This window comes from Grammomys surdaster, unplaced genomic scaffold (genome assembly GCF_004785775.1).
Source record: "Grammomys surdaster isolate TR1022 unplaced genomic scaffold, NIH_TR_1.0 126391, whole genome shotgun sequence".
Classification (NCBI taxonomy): Eukaryota; Metazoa; Chordata; class Mammalia; order Rodentia; family Muridae; genus Grammomys; species Grammomys surdaster.
This window is the reverse complement of record NW_021621185.1, coordinates 12,414,220-12,434,911: the sequence shown is the minus strand read 5'-3', so window position 1 is coordinate 12,434,911 and position 20,692 is coordinate 12,414,220. Positions and strand designations below refer to the sequence as shown.

General features: G+C 37.4%; 1 protein-coding gene across 1 annotated transcript in view; it reads right to left on the bottom strand.

The window, feature by feature from the left end:
* Nucleotides 1-8,557: 8,557 nt before the first annotated feature.
* Nucleotides 8,558-20,692, bottom strand: part of Hapln1 (hyaluronan and proteoglycan link protein 1) — a 61,249-nt gene continuing 49,114 nt past the window's right edge. The window contains exons 3-5 of the mRNA XM_028760187.1: nt 15,838-16,209; nt 12,167-12,469; nt 8,558-9,848 (exon numbers count right to left, since the gene is read on the bottom strand). Coding sequence (XP_028616020.1) covers nt 9,559-9,848; nt 12,167-12,469; nt 15,838-16,209 — 965 coding nt within the window. The 3' untranslated portion in view covers nt 8,558-9,558. The remainder of the gene's footprint in view (nt 9,849-12,166; nt 12,470-15,837; nt 16,210-20,692) is intronic.

Here is a 20,692-nt window from a genome sequence, read left to right as displayed (position 1 = left end):
ATAACTCACCAAAGTCAACTCATTGCAAGTGGAATGTTAACAGTAAGGTAGATAAGATGGCTCATTGTCTTTAGGTTATTTAGGATTTTTCAGCTATTACTTTGATCCCTTAAGCTTGAGAGAACTAAACTAGGAGGCAATGGTGGCATAATTAAGTGGTTTGCATGGGTACCATAATGTTAACATTCCTTCACTTTTAATCTGGCAGACATCACATGACAGCAATAGTGACAGTGAATCCTGAGCTTTTGAATTGTAACTGCACTTTAGTAGAACCAGTTATCCATCTGGTTCCAGTGAGAAGTTAAACTGTGAAGGAAAACCTTTTTTCAGTGCCTTGGCTATTTCTGATGGCAAGTACCATTAGGAAGCCTTGAGCTTTTGAAAGTATTTCAGGAACAAGTCATTAATCTACAGGAATTTTGAGGGGATGTGGGGTTGAACGATTTTCTTCTCAGGGTATCACAGCTATAAAACTTAGTAAATAGTAGTCACCCAGTCGCATGCTTATCAGGTTTGATTGTATTTTACTGTCTTTGTTGTGAAAAGCCAAACCAAACTCTTTTGCTATATTATATAAATTTCAGAATAGATACGATTTTTCAATCAATAATTCTATTAGATTCTGAGACTTCCTATCAATAGGCAGCTACTGTGCCTTTTTTTTTTTTTTGGCTAACAGAATGTATACAAGGAAAAAGAGTTTAGAGGGTCGATGGTCCCTCCTATTTCTAATTCTGTATTACTTTTATAGAGAAGGGACTTTCCCCTCTTCCACAACTATGCATCTCTTCCATTCTGGACAGATCAGGTAACAAGATTAGAAGAATCTCAAAGTATAGACCAGAGGATGAGGGATGGACAGGCAAGTGTCTGGATACACACCACTGGTGTTCCAGGTTGGACATAAATTCTGTGCTTGCTCAACATTGTTGTGCACAGATGACTTCCACTTGCATAAACTCTCTCATTTTTTTCTCATTTTCTCTCCTTATCATAGCCCAGACATCTCTCTTCTTACCTACTGCATTATTTTTCTGTTTTCAGAGAGCAGTGGTACCTTTCTGGAAACATGTATCTCATACTCTTTTACACAATGAGTCTGTGGGAAAGTTGTATATAGTAGCTTTTTTTAGGTTTTATATCAACGACTTTTGATTCTGCCTTTGAATTTATGGGGGAGAGAAAAACTTGACAGAGTGTGAATTAATAAACTCTGTATTTGATAGGAAATACAGATACATACTTCACACTATTGTTGCACTACATCGGGAATCTCTCTACTGTTTCGTTTGTGTGTAAATAGCAGAAACTAGTTTAACAACTTCAGAAAAATGTATCATCATCTTGCAAGACTAACCAGAAAACATGTCAGCAAAACCTGGAAATTTGGGAGCTTTCAAATTTTGTGGACTCTCAGTATTTCCATTAGAACAGGTTACATGCTCAACAGACCTTTTCTTAGCAGGATGTAGATCATCAACACTTGGGAGTCTTGTAATCCATAATTTCCTCCCATATTGATCAAGGTTGAATTACACAAAACCATAGGATAAAACACAAGCAATATTTTCTCTTACATAGCTTGCCTACCACTCAAGGCTATATGAAGAGGAACATTTCAATTATTTTAAGAAAAAAAGGTAGATTAGGTGAAACTCTTCATATTTGCCAGCCATCTGGTTCAGTAACAAACTCCCCAGGGATCTTGAATATATTTATAACTGAAAAGACTTTGAACTTGAGTGACTTTTAAATTGGGACATAAAATATGGTAACACAGTATTCGGAGATACTTAGCAAGGACTAATGGATATTTATCTCTGGGCTTATGTTCCATGATATTTTGTTATCCCTGGGGAAGTGGAAATAGAAGAATGCAAATAAATGCTAATAACTTACTGAAAACTCTTCTATTAGTATTAAACCATATCTGTAAAATATATTTTATCTCTGAGAATAAGGCAACATGGCTAACTTTGGTAGAACTGTATTCATATCAAACAGAAAGCACTATGTGTTCTGCTAGATCTGTTGAAGAATGGTAGACAACAATTATCTCCGAGACTTGCAGTGTTTTTATGTCATGGATCAGAACACAAGTGACAGTTCCTACATCCTAATATAGTTGAGACTGTGTCTCAGTTTATGAAAATTTGCTGATAACAAATTCAGATCTTGCTAAAAACATGAAAAAGTAAGTACATGTAGATTTCAGAATTAAATTAATTTCATAATTAAATAAAACAATATTTATCATTACTAAAGTACATCAAAGTAGACCCCAGGCTGTGTGATAGAATCATTTGAAGACAGAGCTAACTTCAAGGCCTGGTGTTGCTTGTCTTTATTCACTTGGAAGCAGAGACAGGTGTGTCTATGTTTCAAAACCAAGACCAGAACCAAAAATCTCTAACTTTATTAGTTTAAGGCTGATAGTGACAAAATTTAATATAGTTATTTTGAAGACAGGAGAGATTTCTGATCAGTAGGAAAAATTTCACTGGCCACACCAATGAACAGAATATGTTTGGTTCAAGAGTCTTTGGTCTTATGTTTAAGAAACCTTAACTGTGCATCTCCCCAATAGTTGAAGCTTCTTAAAGCATAACATGAGGCAGAACTCAGTGGATCCTGAAGAAGAAGGGTAGGAAGGATTGTAGGAGACAGAGGATCAATGACACCACATGAAACTCCACAGAATCAGCAAACCTGGACTCAGGGGCTCACTGAGTCTGAGCAGACAATCAGGAAGTCTTCATAGATCTAACGTAGGCCCTCAGCATATATGTTATAGTTGTGTAGTGCAGGTCCCTATGGCTGGAACGCAGAGAAGGGCCCCCAAGACACATGGGGTCCAGGGTTCCAAGGCTTTATTGTTCATGGTGTGTGATAGATGGCCTAAATGTGCACCCCCCACTTAAGTCAGAGTGGGCCTGGCTTAAATAGGAAGAGAGGAGGGACTGGAAAGGAATAAGTAATTGGCTACTCCCTCTGGCCTTTAGGTAACTCATGAATCTGGAAATCCCTTGAGGCTGACTCCTGTTGTCACGCCCTCTACCTGTAGCCCTACGTGACTGCAAGCGCGGATCAAATGGAGATCATAGACTGGTGTCAGGAGCCCGAGTTCTGGGGGAGTGGCAGAACACTTGCCATTCCTCTATTAGGGTCGGGGTTCCAGGCCTATGCCCAGCTAAGAACCAGGCTCCTTTCACAGCCCGACAGTGTAGCTTGATGATTTTGTGGGACTCCTACAGAAGAAGCAGGAGCTGCTTGCATTTGTCTGCTTTTGGGACCTTTTTTCTCCTACTGGGTTGCCTTGTCCAGCCTTAATATGAGGGGACTTGTCTAGTTTTATTGCAACTTGATATGCTGCCTTTGGTTGACATCCCTGGGAGGCCTGTCTTTTTCTAAGGTGAAACAAAGGATAAGTGGGTGGGGGAAGGGAGGAGAGGTGGAGAGGAGGGGGAAAAGGACTAAAAGAAGAAGGAGGAGAAAGTGGTGTCGAGAAGTAATATAAGAGAGAATAATTAATAAATAATAAAACAAAGAAACTTCAACTAGTCTTCCTAATTCACAACACTTTTAAATGAACATATGTATCATGAATACATTATATTTGGTTTTTACAACTTAATAAGTGTTGTCAATATATACATTTATAAAGAATTTTGATAATTTTTTGAAAAGCACATTGTCAGGAACAGAATGATTTTGCTCAATAGTAATATGAGTATCACAGAAGTGCAGATTTTGGCTATTTGACAGGAACTCTTTAGACTTCAGTTGACCAACACCATATTGACTAGGGGATACCTTACTGTGTGAAACTTTTTTGATGACACACTAAAGACTGTTCATTATATGCCTCCAGAATTGGTTTCTCTTTTATCTTGATGACTAAATGTCTTAGTCATTATTCTATTGCTGTGAAGAGACACTATGAGATGACCAAGACAACCCTTATAAGAAAAAGCATTTAATTCTAGGGTTGCTTACAGTTTCAGAGGTTTAATCTGTTATCATCATAGCCAGGAACAAGGAAACACGTATGGCAGTCATGGTACTGGACACGTAAATGAATGCACGATATCTTGAAATTCAAGTAATAGAAAGACCAGCCAGCCTTGGCTTTTGAAAACGTAAAGCCCATCTGAGTGGTACACTTCTTCCAACAAGGCCAGACCTCCTAACTCCTCATCTAATCCTTTGAAATAGTGCCATGCCCTGATGACTAAGCATTCAAATACATGAGTTTATGGAGGCCATTTTTAATGCAAACCATCACACTAAAATTCCTTAAATAATTATTTTATAATGCATTTTTGTTGTTGTGGAAGCCATACAAAAAAGTAAAATGCTAATTCTCTGAACATGTTGATTTGGTTTCTTCCAGACTTATTATTTAATTTATTATACATGGTTGAAGTCATCAAGGCAAAGTACATTTTGTCTTGCTGCTTTTATGATTTGCATAAAGAAGGAATGTAAATATTTTCTGCATGCCCTGGAAGTTTATCACCAGCAACAGGAGTACATGCCTTTGGTGATTTAAGAGTTAAAATTAGGTGTATGGTGAGTTAAAAAATCCTATATACAGGTTGCTTTCAGTGACCTTTAGTTATGAACACAAGTGATTTTGAAATGCTGAGGTTTGAAACCCATTTTACCAGATTTCTGAATTTTCACATACACTGAACTAAATATTTTTTTAAAGATTTATTTAGTGGCATCAAGTATTGAACATAGGGCCCCAGTCATGCTAGGTTCTTACTCTATCACTGAACTATATAGACACTGAAAGAACATTTTTTAATGCATTTTATTAGAAGAGCAGAACCCAGTATTTAGTCACTTGAAATTTATTCATAGACGTAAGCATCTTCCAATAGAATAACAATGTTCCCCTTGACAGAAATCAAGGCTGCCAAGGACTGTGTGCAGGTATGTCTATTTTCAGAATAATGAATGACAAATAATGAGTGCTTCTCTATCTCCACTCCTAGATTCACTCACAAGATTCTCACTACCTTCAAAGACCAGACTTTAGTAGTCTGTAAACCATCAAACTCATTTGGTTTAAAAGTATTTTTTTCCATTCTCTAAATATATGCACTTTGGTAAAACAAATTTTAATTAATTGAAAATCTAAGGGTCTTTTTTTTTAAGCAAAAAACGTTCAGTTGAATGAAGACAGAGTTGCTAGGTTCCTTCCATGGATAAAAAAACATTGAAATTTATAAGGTCAGAAATCTATTCTCATCCAATATTTTAATTACTAGACAGAGGAGAATTTGAGCTTTGTCTTCACCATGGGAACACTTGTCCAAATCAACAGTGATCATGTAATCAGATAACTACCACATGAGAGAGCCTACTTTATATAGCTAGAGATTTAGAGGTGTGGATAACCTCAGATGGTAAAACTAGAAGAGAGAGACTGAAGGAAAGAAAACTACTTGATTTCATAAGCCATTGACTTCCACCCAGCCTGCAAATATGTGCCAATAGTAACTGGCTATAAGGTAAACTTACTGGCCTGAAAGAGATATAAAAACAGATTGAAGCAGATGTGAAGTTTGCTTCTTGTGGAACAATTACAGTTTTCTCTTAAGTTTCGAACATTAGTAACACACACACACACATGCTCTCACACACATGATATCTATATATCTATGCTACTGAGAAGTAAGACTGTATAGCCTTTAAATATCATAAATGGAGAGACCCAGGAACTGAAGTAGAAGCCAACAGCCTGTCAGTAGGCTACACATCCCTTGCTAATATTTTCCTGTTACTCTTCTCCTTGTACATCCGGCAGACCTAATGCTCAAACACAGGGTCCATTCTACTCAAAAATTGTTGTATTATTAAACCATTTTCTTGGTAAGAAAACAACACATCACACTTGAATTGTTTCATTACTTTTATTTGGGGACTAAGAACCTCCATATAATCATTCACCCTGCCTCATAGACTTTATATGACAAGAATAAAAATATATGAAAAATGATGACAAAATGAATGTGATATCCCTCATTTTGAAAGAATTCACACACTAAAAGAAAATTTCATTTACCTCACTATTGAAAGTTTTTTCTTTCCTTCAAGGCTGTTTAATTTATTCTAAATAATTATGGGAAACTTCTGAAGTATACTTTCTTGTTTAAATGTCAAAGCTCTAACTTATTTGGGTGTTTTCTCATTCAAAGCATGGCACTAGCAGTAGAAGAAAGCCTGATGTATTTATCAAGTTTGACCCATGGGAAAATGACTGCTTCTATAAGTCAGAAGAATCAAATGATACTGTAGTAAAGCAAAATTGACTTTTAATATTTGTTCACCAGTTCATTGTATCTTACAGAAAATGAAAACATCCTTTTTGTAATACACATTGGTTCTCCTCAAACTTGTACTTAGTAGCTATTAAATGCATTTAAATATCAACCTTCTTTTAATTGAGTGGCTTACTGACTTCTGTATTATTCGTAGCTTTTGTTGTAAACTGTGCTGGCAGTCTTGAGCTATGACATAATTAACTTCTCAAATAGGCTGTCAGCTGGAAATTGATTATTCTCTAAGCATTCATTCTATACAAAACCAAAATGAAACAAACAAATTTTAAAAAGGAGAAAAACAAAACAAAACAAAAAAAAACAAGACTAAACCAAACCTGACAACTGATTCCCTTCTAATTCTCCCTTTTTAGTGGTCAGCCACTCCATGACACCAGCATGTTTTTAGGAGTACTGAAATCAAGAAACCCAGTATGGCTGCCAGCAACCAAATTGGTATTTTATTTGAGTCTACTAATTGCCAGAATAGCAAGCGACCATCTTACTGCATAAAATAGCACTTTAACAGGTACCGGCCCCCTTTACATGAAAGAAAATTTAAATTTACAAATACTATGTTTGGCTAAAAGTTGCTGTGACAAAATATGGCAGCAGTCGTTAAAAGATGGCTTCCAGTGTTAATATGACAAATTCTCTTCGTCCCTATATGTATTTTTAAATGTATTGGTTCTTTTTGCTTAGAGGTTTCAAATCAAGGAGTTTCAGTAAAATTTATAGATCTATTCTGTTCTTTATATATGTGCTATACTATAAAATGTTTTCCTTATTTTGTAGTCTATCTGTCCTCTCTTCACCTTGATGATACTCTGGGAATCCTGAAGTCTACAAAATGATTCCTGATTTAGACAGTGTTATGTCAACCTTCTGTTAGGAATTGTGCTAAGACAATTTTTTTCTTTTGAAGACATTCATAGTGAGATATGAAGTAGGAAAATAGATTATTCGGTGGAGTAAAACAGCAAGATGAGAACATTAAAAGACTCCTTTCAATTAGGAGTTCAAAGGGCACAAAGATTCTGGTCCTTTGTGTGAAATTAGAAGTTAAAAACTCTGCCCAGCAGTGTTCATTCTAGGATGTCTTCAAGAATGGACAAATGGTACGCAATTGATATCGACATATGTCAGCTAACAGTCACTTTGGAGATTTTGATCAGCACCGTCTCCTATACTAAGTATTCAAAAGTTAAGAAATGCTACTGCTCTGTAATGTGGAATTCTATGTCAATAACTGAAAGGAATGTACGTACTTCAGTATAAAATTTATCTACTTGCATTGCAGACAAAATTTTTACAATATAGGTAATGATTGTTCAAGTATGATCTTCCTCTAAAGAGCTTAGCCCAGACCATAAGATGTTTGAGGAGCTAGTTTGGAGTCTCCTCCTTAAATAATATATTAATTGTATTATATACTATTCAATCTCTTTAATTTATGTTCAGCTTAGAAGTCTGAGTTCAATTTATACCAGCACTGTTGGAGTGAAACCCCATGATTTCTTTGGATTCATACGTCTGTATAATCTGCAAATCCTAACTTATACTGCATGCATCACCATTGTCTAAGCATGGGACAGAAAGGATCTATTTTTACTTACAATATTTTATCTAGATAATATTTCATGAGAGTTATGGTTTCACGGACTTCCAACTGCTCTATACCTTCCACACACATGACTCTATATTTATAGAGTATTTTTATTACAGTTATCACAGAGCTTTAAATGCAACCACGGTCAATTCAGGAAACAGATTTATTTAGTTATGTTCATGGGGAAAAATCTACATAAAAACATTGATGACAGCATGCCAGCTATGTTGTATTTGGATTATTATACTAAGGTCTACTCACAAGAATTCACTGTGAAATAATGGGAAACCAGAAATATTACTTGAATACAAATATTGGTCCCTTTGGGGTCTCAGCAGTCATAAAAATAAATTTCAATTTAAGACTGGAGTTGCTAATACTAGAAGTCACTTTTCTGAACCTGGGCTCAACTTTTCACTTAAAAGTATGGAGGTGTAAAGTCTGCTACGACAATGCCAGTATTTTATTTTTGCCAAATTATAACCAGAAAGGAAACTGACAGTGACTGTATTTTCTATCTGAGAGACTATTTTAGAAATGTATTTTTCCCTTCCTTCTCTAAATACAGGTCCTGTTTGGGCACTACATTGTGCATACAAAGGAGAATGATTTAGGATGTTGAGTCTTTATTTCTTAGTTAGGCAAGTTATTCATTCATTTGAAGGTTTTTGTCATGTAATGTAAATAAGAAATATTAAATAGATTAAACTTATTTTTATAGGACAATAATGTTTCATAAGCTAACATAAAATCAAGCTGCTACATTTTACAGATTTTCTGTCCAGCAGTTTATCGCTTTAACTGCCCTGAGTAGATTCTAAATACTGCTTAGCAAAGGTTCTTAGAATTTAAATATGATTCAGTAAAGCTACTCAAAAATAATAAAAACAAGTCTTTTCAGATAGTTGTAATTAGAAGGTAGGACTCTTTCATTGGTAAAGTATTATCTGTGTACTTAAGTCGATACTTTATATAAATGAGTTGACCTAGGAGTTCTAACTGTGGTTTTATTATTCTGCATCTGAGTCTATATGAATTATTATTATTTTTTGGTCAAAAAAGGTAGAATTTTAAAGAGTAAACTATTCTGTATACTGGAGACTTGAAGTATTAACTTTTAGAAAAAGTCTCCGTTGTTCCCTTATGATACTGAGTTTTTGCACCTCCCAGAATCCTGGTTTATGTAAAGAAGCCTGTATTTCAAATTTGTTGTTCTAATTTGTTTAGTGAAGTGCATTTTCAAAATTGTAGAAATATGTAAAATTTGTGCTTGTGGAAGTTACTGCGGCAAGTAGCATTACTTTCCCTTCCTCAGCCTACGGCATGCCCCATTCATGAAATGGCATCTTGTTGGGACGATGTAGCATAAACCAGTTAGGCTCTAAAGCCCGTATTTTTTTTTTTAAGCTTCTCTTATGCTTATATTACTTTGTGATATATATCGACTGATAGCTTTACAAAACAAATGAATGAATTGGCCTTTATGAAAACGACTCTTTTACAGTAAGTGAAAAAGGGTTATCACAGTTTTGGTAACTTGCATGAGTTCATATTAAAAACAAAAACAACCAAAGCTTTGACGGAACTCGAGAACTGACTCTTTCTAGGGCACACTCAGTTGTATGCTCTGAAGCAATAGACCCCGTAGAGCTTATGCTTTTTATCTGGGAAACCCACAAAGCGCACTGCAGCCTCAGTAGGACTGCAGCGCCTTCTTGGCCGAGAAATAGGGTAGCGGACGCTGCCATCCGCCAGCCAGCCGGCATCGCAGCGGTCATAGCCCAGAAGCTTCCAGGCAGCAAATATCTGGCCCACTTTCGCAATCTGAGCACCATCATTGAGACAAGCTTGCACCGCTTCGTCATAGGTGAGCTTGGTGGGGTGGATCAGGTAGTAAAATCGGCCTGTGGGGAGAAGGAGAGAGTTAGACACCTCGTTATGGAACCACAGAGATGCAAGGAGCCAAAAGCAAAGGGCTTCTCAATGAAAGGAGATGCAGAGCAATGTCTGAAATTCGGATTACATAAAATTGCCATTTAAGTGTCGTATTAACAGGCCACTCTAGATTAAATAAATTTGCTTTAGCCTTGCTTCTTGGCGTGTGCTCACACATGCCCTTGTATAGCGTTAAAAAGAAAAGGGTGCTGGCAGATGCAGTTTCTGTTAGCTAATTAGAGACTAAAAGAGCCCTTCTGTGGTTCTAGGGGAGACAGAATTCCACGCTGAAAGAAGGGCTATTTAAATTCTACTTGTAGCAAGGCTGAACCCAAGTACAAGTTTCTAGAGAGGTAAAATTTGAATGTGAAAGGATCAAAAAACATTCTTCACATAAAAGTCCATTTAAAAAAACTCAAAGGCCTCGAGCTCTTTTCATCACAGGTATCAATAAGACCTTATTCTCCACCAAAGCAGACAGCATAAAAATTCGTCAAACACAGGAAGTCATTTGCCACCAATGATACCCTTGCTGAATGCAAATCTCGTCGGCACCCTCTTGCTAGAAGAGGGGTTTGTTAATGATTTAAAACTTTCATCCTTTAAAACTTGACATTTTGCTGGTTCTTGATTGTACAGAAACAGTTACTTTTGACCACTTATTGCAGTATTAATGACTGAGATCCTATTAACAAGATGGAATACATTAGGTACAAATGTATCATCAATTGACAGAACTGGCATACACTGAATATTTTCTCCATTGTCTTAGTTTTAAGTATAATTTCACATTTTCCAATAAACTCATTATATACTATCTTATCCTATGGCCTTCATTAAGCATGGCACTCGTTGTGTGTGTGTGTGTGTGCGTGTGTTATGTGAATGTGCATTTCTGTTCAGTTGTTGATGGTTTTGACTCAGCTAGAGGCACAAACCTTGGTGTTACCCTCAGAAATGTTCTTTCCATCTTTTGATACTGGGCCTCCCATTAAACTGGCCTAGCTGATCAGTAAGTGCCAGGGATCCTCTTTGTGCCTAACTACTGCTGAGATTTTAAGTGCACTTCACCACAGGTGCTGTTTTGACGTGAGTTCTCTGAACTCTATGTTTGTGAGGCAAGCACTTTATACCTGAGATGTCTCCCTATCCCTGAACAGGCTGCCGCATATAAGCTAATGCTACCAGTTCTCTCTACTCTAACCTAGTGAGATTTGAAGTAAGGGTGGGAGCCAGTGCAACATTCCTTAACTAGAGAATTTGGTCCGCCATCTATACAGAACAGCAAACCATAGGACATGAGTTCTAATATGACTTCTACGTGTTTGAAAATGAAATTTGCTTGAGACACATATCCATCTGTTCAATACCATGAATGGCTGCAGCAGGGTGGATGGTCAGAGCTACATCGTTTAAAGCTCTGTTGGGTAAAACAGTGAACTCTAAGTTGTTTCCCTTTTGTTTACTCATGGATCTATTTCCAGGGACCTTAAATATAAAATTATGGGCGTGGAGCTGGATGCGCAAGGATGTGATTTATGCAGTTACTCGGGCTCCGCAATTAGAAGGCCCTATGTTTGTTTAAAGGCTCTGTACTTTGCTTTTGGTTGTTAGTTTGAGACAGACTCACTATATAGCTCAGGCTGGCCTTGAACTTGTAACCCTCCCTCCTCAGTCCACTAAATAATAGGATTATAGGCCTTTGCCATAATATAGCTTAAAACTCTTAATCAGTTTGCACAAAGGTCCCTGCATTTTCTTTTTGTAATAGGTCCCCAAGGTTATGTTCAGGATGGTTTGGTAAAAGGGCTTCGAGTGGGAAGGACACAATGAGTCTGTCATTAGTGCTGTGGAAACCTTCCCTGCCTTTCTCTTCAAGGCTAAGTGTGCTGTATTTGTCTCACTCAGTTCCCAACTTGGCTTGATCTTTGTTGATTGAGATATTGTGATTGGGAAAAGGGAGGGCATGCATGGCCAGGAAGCTCCTTCCCTCAGCACAGAGAGCAGCAGTGCAGCACACTGTGACAGCTTCGACTACTTCATTAAAAATGGTTAAACTGTAGTGAAATCAGGGGTGTGTAGCTTTTGTTGGATTCATGTAGGTATTTTAAAAATTATGACATTCAAGATTCAAGAACATTTTGCCTTTTTAAAAAATATAGTAATATCTTAAAGGATTGCTTTCTGTTTGCTTGTTTTTTTTCATTTGTTTTGTTTTTAGAAGATAAAGTTTTAGTACAGCTTGTTCCCCAGGATAGAGGTAAAGGCAAAGCAGCTGCCATCTTACCATTGAAGTTGGATGTGAAACAGAAGACATCATATCTGCTTTTATCCTTGTCCCAAAACCCGTAGTTCCTGACTCCTGGCACCGTGTTTTGGCCCCCGCAAGGCTCTCGTGGTTTGGTGATTGGGTACTGCACAGATCCGTCACTGAGCCAGCCAGCGTTGCACCAGTCCAGCCCACTCCGCCAGGCGTCGTACAGCTGGTCGAAGGAAGCAATCACAGCATCCTGGTCCAGACAAGCCTGACGTGCCTCGTGAAAGTTAAGATTGTAGCGTCCCAGTCGTGGAAAGTAAGGGAACACCACACCTGTTCAAAGGAGAGACCGGAAAGGTCATTAGTGATAGAACCCTGAGCACGTCCACTTAAGGTGCATGTACAGAAAAAGTGCAGTCTCCAGACAGACTAGGTTTTGGTCAGCTTGGAGTGGTTTCTCCCTGCCCCTTTCTACTTCACACACTTTGTTGTAAAGTATCACATAAGTGGCTATTACTTGGAATGACAACTTTCTTGATTTGCCTTTACTGCCAAGAGCTCAACTTACACTAAAAATGTCTCCTTTCTGAGAGAGATGCAGCCATGTGTTACAGTATCTCAATAGTGCTATTGGTTTCAAACCTAAGAACATACAACTGCTGAGCTTTTACCAAAAGGCAAAAGTCAACGTAATACTAAGGGTTGTGGGGGATGTAGTACTTGGGCAGACAGTGTTTTCAAAAATTCACAAATTTGTTTGTAAGATGTTGTTACGGAGTTAGCAGTTAGTTTCATGTAATCTTTGACACTCGTATAAAGAAATATGTTGAACGATTCAAATGTGCATCTACTATTATATGTACTGCTGAAACCATGCAAGTCACTGTCTCTTCAGGATTATTATTTGGAGAAACTTAAGTTAAATTTTCATATCTAACAAAAACCTCATTAGTCTCATGTTAATACAATAATTCTGTTCTAGAGAAGCACACCCTATGCAAAGCATAATAACTTTCTGTTTCAACATTTCATGTATTCCTTAACTCTTGCTTCCTGACCTCAAAACAGCTAAAAAAGGGGTCTTTCACTTTTAAAATTCCCATTATTTATTTAAGGCCAGGCAAAAAAATCTATTGGAAAGTGAAGTCACCTCTCTCACAGCAGCTACATGGAAGAGATCTGAAGTGGGCTTTGCTTTTACCGTTTTCATTTTTCTCTATTAATGTATTACATTACAAACAAAAACCAAGGTTTTGAAAATGATTTCCATATAAATAGACCAAAATAATTGCTTCTCTAAACTTGTGCTATACAAGATGTGTACAGAGGAAAACATCCATTAACTGACTTGTTTAGTCCTGAAGAGTCAAGAATGTCAGACAACAATCCCTTAGAAAATGCAAAGAGCATGAATTGACATTTGACTTTGTCTGGAAAGAGACAAGGGCCTTCTGAAAGCAGTTCTTTTGCTCAAATAATTATTGGGGGAAACTGAGCTGCCTCATACCCTACATAGGTCTTTAGGATTCATTTCCAAGTTAAATATTCAGAATTGTGTCATTTACTGCATATTAAGGAAGACATCTGACAATGTGTATCTCCTATTGTTAGTAAAAGATAATTCAGAGCAAACATTGTTAGAGATGTGATTCTAACAAATTAGTATCTTTGTACATGGAGTGTGTGCATCTTGTCCCACTGGCCCAGTTATTGTATGGGCTTTAAGTTACAGGCAACAAGACTGCAGAGCCTATTTAAGATCATGTACAATCAATCCTCTAACAGCCAACCATGGGCAGTGCGTTCTTTTCTAAAATATCCTGGATGTTTCTACAAAAGGACTTGAGGTTTTAAAATCAAGGCTTTCTCCCTGTCCCCAGCTGGCAACCCAGCTGGCAGAGATCATTGCAGGAGAGGGTCCAGGAAGGCTTTCTGGTCTCACTCTGCTTTCTCAGGTTCTTGGCTAATGGATCTATCGGCTGGATCAGAGCCATGAGAAGAAGGAAAGGCTCTTGGTTGCCACTGACTATGGCAAGGAGGAGGAGGAACCTGGAGATGGTTCTCAGAATGCTCTGCCCTGCCCAACTATGGCCAGAGTGTGTCCCTGAATGGAAGTGCTACAGTGCTCTCTGTATTATGGTAGGCTCTCTCTGCACCCTGTGACATGGGTTCTCTTTTCTCAGCAATCCCAGATGTGTTTCTGAGAAGGAAAATCATCTATCGAGCAATGATTCTCTTGGTAGCTAGAGTTCAAGGGGCAGAAGAACTCTCAGCATCTTTATCTGAATATAGAAAAATATTTGTGCCACCTTTTCTTTTCCAAATAGTTCATGATAGAAACAGTGGAAAATATAGGAGTCTTTAAAAGACCCAGAAAAAATTCAGATATCAATTTAGTATCCTGTGTCATGATGCTGCTTCTCATGGGCAGTAGAACAGTTTCCTTAGTCCCTGATTAACTGAAATATAAAGTTAGTTTGAATCCAGTATATAAATATGAATATGTATTTATATTTGAGCTGCTTTCTATTTTAAAATTATGTCATTCAATCCTTTTATAAAGTCACAAGACTTTTGTAATTTTTAAAAAACATTTTAATATTTTCTTTAAAAATGAATAATTAACTTTTAAAAATAAAATCTTTGAAAGCATAAAGCATTGAATACCAGGATTAACTAGACCCACAGTCTATATATGTCGTGTTGAACTTCTATACAGCCAGAACAAGTGTTCTGAAGCCATAGAGCTTTGCACTGGATTTTATCAGGGAGATAAAGCTGATTAACTTCTACATGCCTGATGGAATCTTGTGGAATTCATGAGGGCCAGTGGTCAGGGTTATAATTTTCAAAAGACACAAAACCTTTTGTTCTGGGATGGGATAAAAGCTTCCAGAAAACACAGAGTTATGATTTTTGTGAAGGAAACCATCCTACCAATGTAGCCAGTTTCATTCTTCAGTGTAGAACACAGGTGAAATTCATGAAAATAAGACAACTTGAACGATATAGAATGAACTCTTAGCACTTTCCTGGAGTGATGACTGAGAAGTAACAAGTTGAAGGTGAGGGCACTTCTCCTTGTATAGCTTTGTATTTGTTGACTTTTAAACCTATTGAATGTATCATATACTCAAAAAATAGAAAACCTCCCCAAGTACCTGAATTATTTGATATTTGATTTCTTAAGGACCCTGACCATTAAAAGAATCACTTCTTTACAAGAATATTTAAGTAAATCCAGAGGTTACTTTTTCTGCTAAATTAACTTCTGCAGTCATCTTACAGAATACAATTACATGTATTGCACTGCAATTGTCCTTTACAAATCTTACCATTAGTTGGAAACAGAGATAATTTTAGAAGCATAATAAAAAAAGAATCTAATTTGAATTTCTCAATAACCACATAATGGGATTTAAGTTTTGAATAGCATAAGGCTATTTCCAAATATTATTAATTCAGTTCCATTGCACGATTCTCTTTGTTATGAATAGCTTCAAATTTGCACATGAGTATTGTACATACATTTCAAAACTGAAAACTGAAATCATATGCAGATGGCAAAATATAAAAGAAAAACTTGGTAGGCAAAGACTTATGGGTTCTTCCATTATTGCTACAAGAACTATTACATGTTACCCTGTGGGAAAATAGACGCATTATTCCTTTAAAGTTGAGCATGCTTTGCGAATACCTACCTTGCAACTCCAATGCCACTACAGCAGTATCATCTTCTAGTCCTTCAATCACCTCACACTTATATCTTCCATAATCCTCCAGGGTAAGATCTGTGATGACCAGGGAGGCGTCATTATCACTGCCTCCCTTCAGAAACACTCGACCTTGATAGCCTCCATAGGTCTTCTTGTGATATCCCATGGAAACAAAGACATCCACTTCCCTGAGGTAATCTGAAGTTAGCTTGGTCCACTTAATGCGGATTTTGTGGATTCCCGAGCCAAATGCTGTAGGGTCTCGATAAAATTTACATGGCAGTGTCACGTTGCCACCTCTGTGCGAGAAGACCTTAGCTTGTTCTGCTTCCACAAGTAGACGAGGGCCATTTTCCGCTAGAACATGAAAGGGAAAGGAGGAGAAGCAGAAAATAATTTCATGAGTTTTCAGACTCTATTATACAATGAAAGGGACAATCTGATCCATCCTCAATGTGGTTGCTGTGAAGCATACATTAAGATATCTCTATTAGCCAAGAGGTGTCCGCAAGCCAGTATAAAACGGGGAGTGATGTGTACAGTCATCATTATAAATTATGGGATTCAAGCAGCACTAGTGATCTTTGCAATAATTCTAAATACTGTTTGAATTCCTTTCAATACGAACCCCAAATCTTTCAAGATAAAGTAAGCTTGAACAGATTTTCTACTACTGTTAAGTCTGAAATACACTTATAGAAAAACTTTAAAGAAACACAGTTCATTTGTGCCTTATCATTATGGTCGTGCAAGTACATTTATATTTCTGTCTTCCTTTTATAAGCACTTCTAGAGTATGTCACGCAACATTCATACAATCCATTTCAACTGAGACTGGGAATCATAAGGTAGTCTTAATGCTGGGGATAAACCACAGTAAGTTTTGAGCTATATCCTTCAAAACTTCAAAGCTTAAAGTGTTAAAAATCATACTTAGTTTGTACTATCCATTAACTATTTCAGTCTTTATTCCCTTCAGGTGGCCTCTGTTCCTCTCTATTTCCTTTCTTCCTCCTTCTCCTCTTGTTTTACACTGAACACTTCCACCTTTATTGTTCTTGTCCTTTGGTTTCCTGCCTTCATTCTCCAAGGACTTCATAGCTTTCGAAAGAGCACTGCAATAATATAAGTCGCCAAGTCAGCACGGCTGTCTCTTTTAGAAAGCCAGCTGTTATTTTCAGAGCTCGGCTTTCCCTGGGGTTTCCCCTCGTTAGAGCTTTATGTTTTTGACCTTGACACATTCTATTGAGGATGTTTGAGATATGCAAAGGAAAAAGTGTGAGGACTCTAGGACAAGCATACCTCTTATCTACACACAGTTTTCAAATCACAAAAGCTGCCTTTTACAGAGCTTGGCAGTCCTTGCACCCTTAGAACACTTGCTTTTGAATAATTGTGGGCCCTGAATCTTTTAAGATGCTTAAATCACAAGGACAGTGGTTCTCAACCTTCCTAATGCTATGACCCTTTAATACAGTTCCCCATGGTGTACTGATCCCCAACCACAACATTATTTTCATTGCTACTTCAAAGATATAATTTTGTTACCGTTATGAATCATTTTGTAAATGCTTTTGGAGATAGAGATTTGCCACAGGGGTCACAACCAAAGGTTGAGAAACACGACATCAGGAAGAGTAACCATTTTCCTTGAGATAGAACTTAAAACTTTTTTAATGACACATATATGCCAGATTATGATTTAAAATAAAAAAATCTAGAATCAGATGCTTTTGATGCTATTGTGATCAGAATTTGATATTCAAAACTTAGGATATCATTGCATTTATGTAAATGAGTCCCAATCCTCAAAAACAGAAAGGTATAGCAAAGTCATCAATGTTCCCATTTTCAATAGATAATGAAAATAAAGAGTAAGACTTCATAAAGTAGCTAATTAAAATGAAGCACAAGCACGGTTCATTAAACATTTGTATATATTCCAATCATTCTCTTCTTATTTAGTACAAGAGAATCTGAAGAGGAGAAAAATAAATCTCCCTTTTACTCTACCCTACATTTACTTTCCCCAACTCCAATATCTGTATCTAAGCTCTAACTAAACATGTCTAGTCATCTTTCCCGGGAGGGGTGGTCATGGGGTATTGTGCTGACTAACCATGCTCAATTTGGTTGTTTGAATAGGATTGACCCTCATAGACTCATGTATTTAAATGCTTGCTCCCTAGGGAGTGACACTATTAGGAGGTGTGGCCATTGGGTAGGTGTGGTCTTGTGGAGGAAGTGTGTCATGGTGGAGGCGGGGCTTAAGTTCTCATATGCCCAAGCTAGGTCCATTTCAGGGTTTAATATGCTTTCCAGGGTGTATGGTAGTCTAGGGTTCTTTTTTATGGAAATGATGAATTTCCTGAAATTCAAACAAGTCTTGGAAGGATGCCTAGCACATTTAGTAATGAATGATCATCAGTGTTCACTAACTCACACCCCAGCATGACCCTGCTGATGCATTTGGTTTGCATTTGAATGAATGTTGCAGATTATGTAGCATTAAGCATGGCTGGAGCAGGGTGTGTGTGTCAATTACCAAACAGAATATATGGAAGAGTGAAACATGGTTAGCAAGTCCGAAGCTTTTAAATTTCTGTCAAAGCCCTACTATAGCTCAGTTCCATGTCTACTTCAGGTGAACACTTAGTTTAATCTTGGTACCAGGCTCTGTGTCACAGCTTTCATTACATGGACTAACTCAGAAATGCACCAAACAAGGACGTGAAAAGGAAATGACAACAGCATCAGAAAAAGAGCAAAGATCACTGAAGACAGGATGGACAGTGTTGTCTAGGGCAGAAAATCTTGGATCTGATCATGTCCTTTTAAATCCAGGCTTAGCACTATATATTCATGTTTCCATCAAAATTCTTTGATTAACAGAGTGATCTCACAGCAATACGAATACACTATAAAATTAAGCCTGGATCATCAGAATCAGTACTTCTTGTTTTTCTTTACAAAATGAAAGAATAAATACAACAAGGCTGCAATGTGTGCTGCTTTGGTTCTTATTGTCCACTGTAGGTTCATGCAAACACTTAAGTAGACTGAAGACCTTGTCCTTAAATGAGGCTGTTTACTCAAAACATAAAGCTAATTTGGGAAATTAAAGATGCTCAGTGGAGTATGGGGCTTTTCGGAAGAGCATCTTTTAAGTGGGAAAGTACTTGTTTATATCAGAAATGGTGAGTGATGGTAACGGCAGGGACTTGATGCCCTTCCAAGTGCAGTGCTTCCTCCAAGGGAAACAGCAGGGCATGGTGAGAAAGACAACCTGGGATGCACTGGACTGCTGGCAGCTTCTGATTAGTTTACAGACTGCTGTGCAATCTGGAGGAGAGATTAGGTGCAGACAATGAAATAAGCCTGACCTTTATGTCTGCCACGTACTTTAGATGAACTCTTTAAACAATAGGTCAAAATGATTGTACAAGAAGTATTAGAAACACGGCTTTGAAACGATACCTCTTAGTTCTATTAGAAGTGTAAGGTTTTTGAAGTTCATATTCAGAAAGAAACCCTACCTGGGAAAAAGGTACTGTGAATCAAAGCTTATCTCTTTGAAATAAAGTCATGCAAGATAACAAGTCTTGTTAGGTTATTTGCCCCTATGGTGTATGGAAGGGAGCAGGTTCCAGAATTTTAGATTTCTTAAATCAATTGGAAAAAAAAAACGTGGTGACTTATTTCTGATAGTTACATAGGAGAATTAAAAATTACTCCTACAAGAAAAACAATAAAGCAATACTGCTACCTTTTGTGTTGCTTTGCTTTGCTTTTTTGGTGAGTGGTAAGGTTTATAAGGTATATGTGGCTCTGAGCACATACATGCTTGCATGTTCAATATGTACATAGCCATATTTAAGTTCCATTCACGTGTACATGCAGGGTCATTACTTACTTTCACTGTAGTGTGCAGCCATCCACTATCTCTTTTCAGAATTGTTCATCACATAGAAAAGAAAGCTGTTTTTTCTTCTATTCTCAGCTCATAGACAATAATGTAGCTTCAAGCACCCGGACAAGTATTCAAAAGACCTTGAGCAAAGTTTTAAAAATAGTCCCTAGAAGAGATGAAAAATGTGTGTGTGTGTGTGTGTGTGTGTGTGTGTGTGTGTGAAGGGGATGTTTGTCTGTCTGTGGGGCATACTTCTATGTTTTAAAAACTCTGAACTTTGCATATATATTACATATGCATGATGGAATGAAAAATAAATTAAAATGTGAAGAATTCCTTAATAAATAAATAGCCAACTGAAAACAACAGATGCTTGTCTATGGACCCTCAGGAAAGAGATACAAGAAGTCCCAAGGGATGATTGTGGTATATGGACAGGAATGAAGTATTAGATTTTTTTTTTTTAGCAGAAAGCTTGATGCTCTCTTAATAAAACTGATATCTCTAAGCAAGATGCTTTATTGCACTTTCCTTAGTCTTTAAAGGCAGTGTTTCTAAGAACCCTCATGGTGTCTGGTTGTGAATTATAAATGAAAGCTCCAGTGCTGGAAACAGGGTAATGAAGGTCACCCTTTCAGCGGTTGATTGCCGCTGCTTTTCTGCTTTCAGTAATGTTGCTTTCAAATTGCACAAGCTGCAAGAATATGCTTCTTGCATCCAGTTTACTGCCCCCCTTTTCTGGGGGTGCCATCTGTAACAACCACAGACTCTCTTTGGCCAATTCTGTCTCATGAATCTACTGGACTATCTAGAGCAATACATTTTACAGCTTTCTCAGACAGCATGCATTTTTCCTCTGAGACCTGCATTTTCTGGTTTGATGGGCTATGGAGCAAGTATCCTCTTAGTAGCACACTGTCTCCTCCCTCA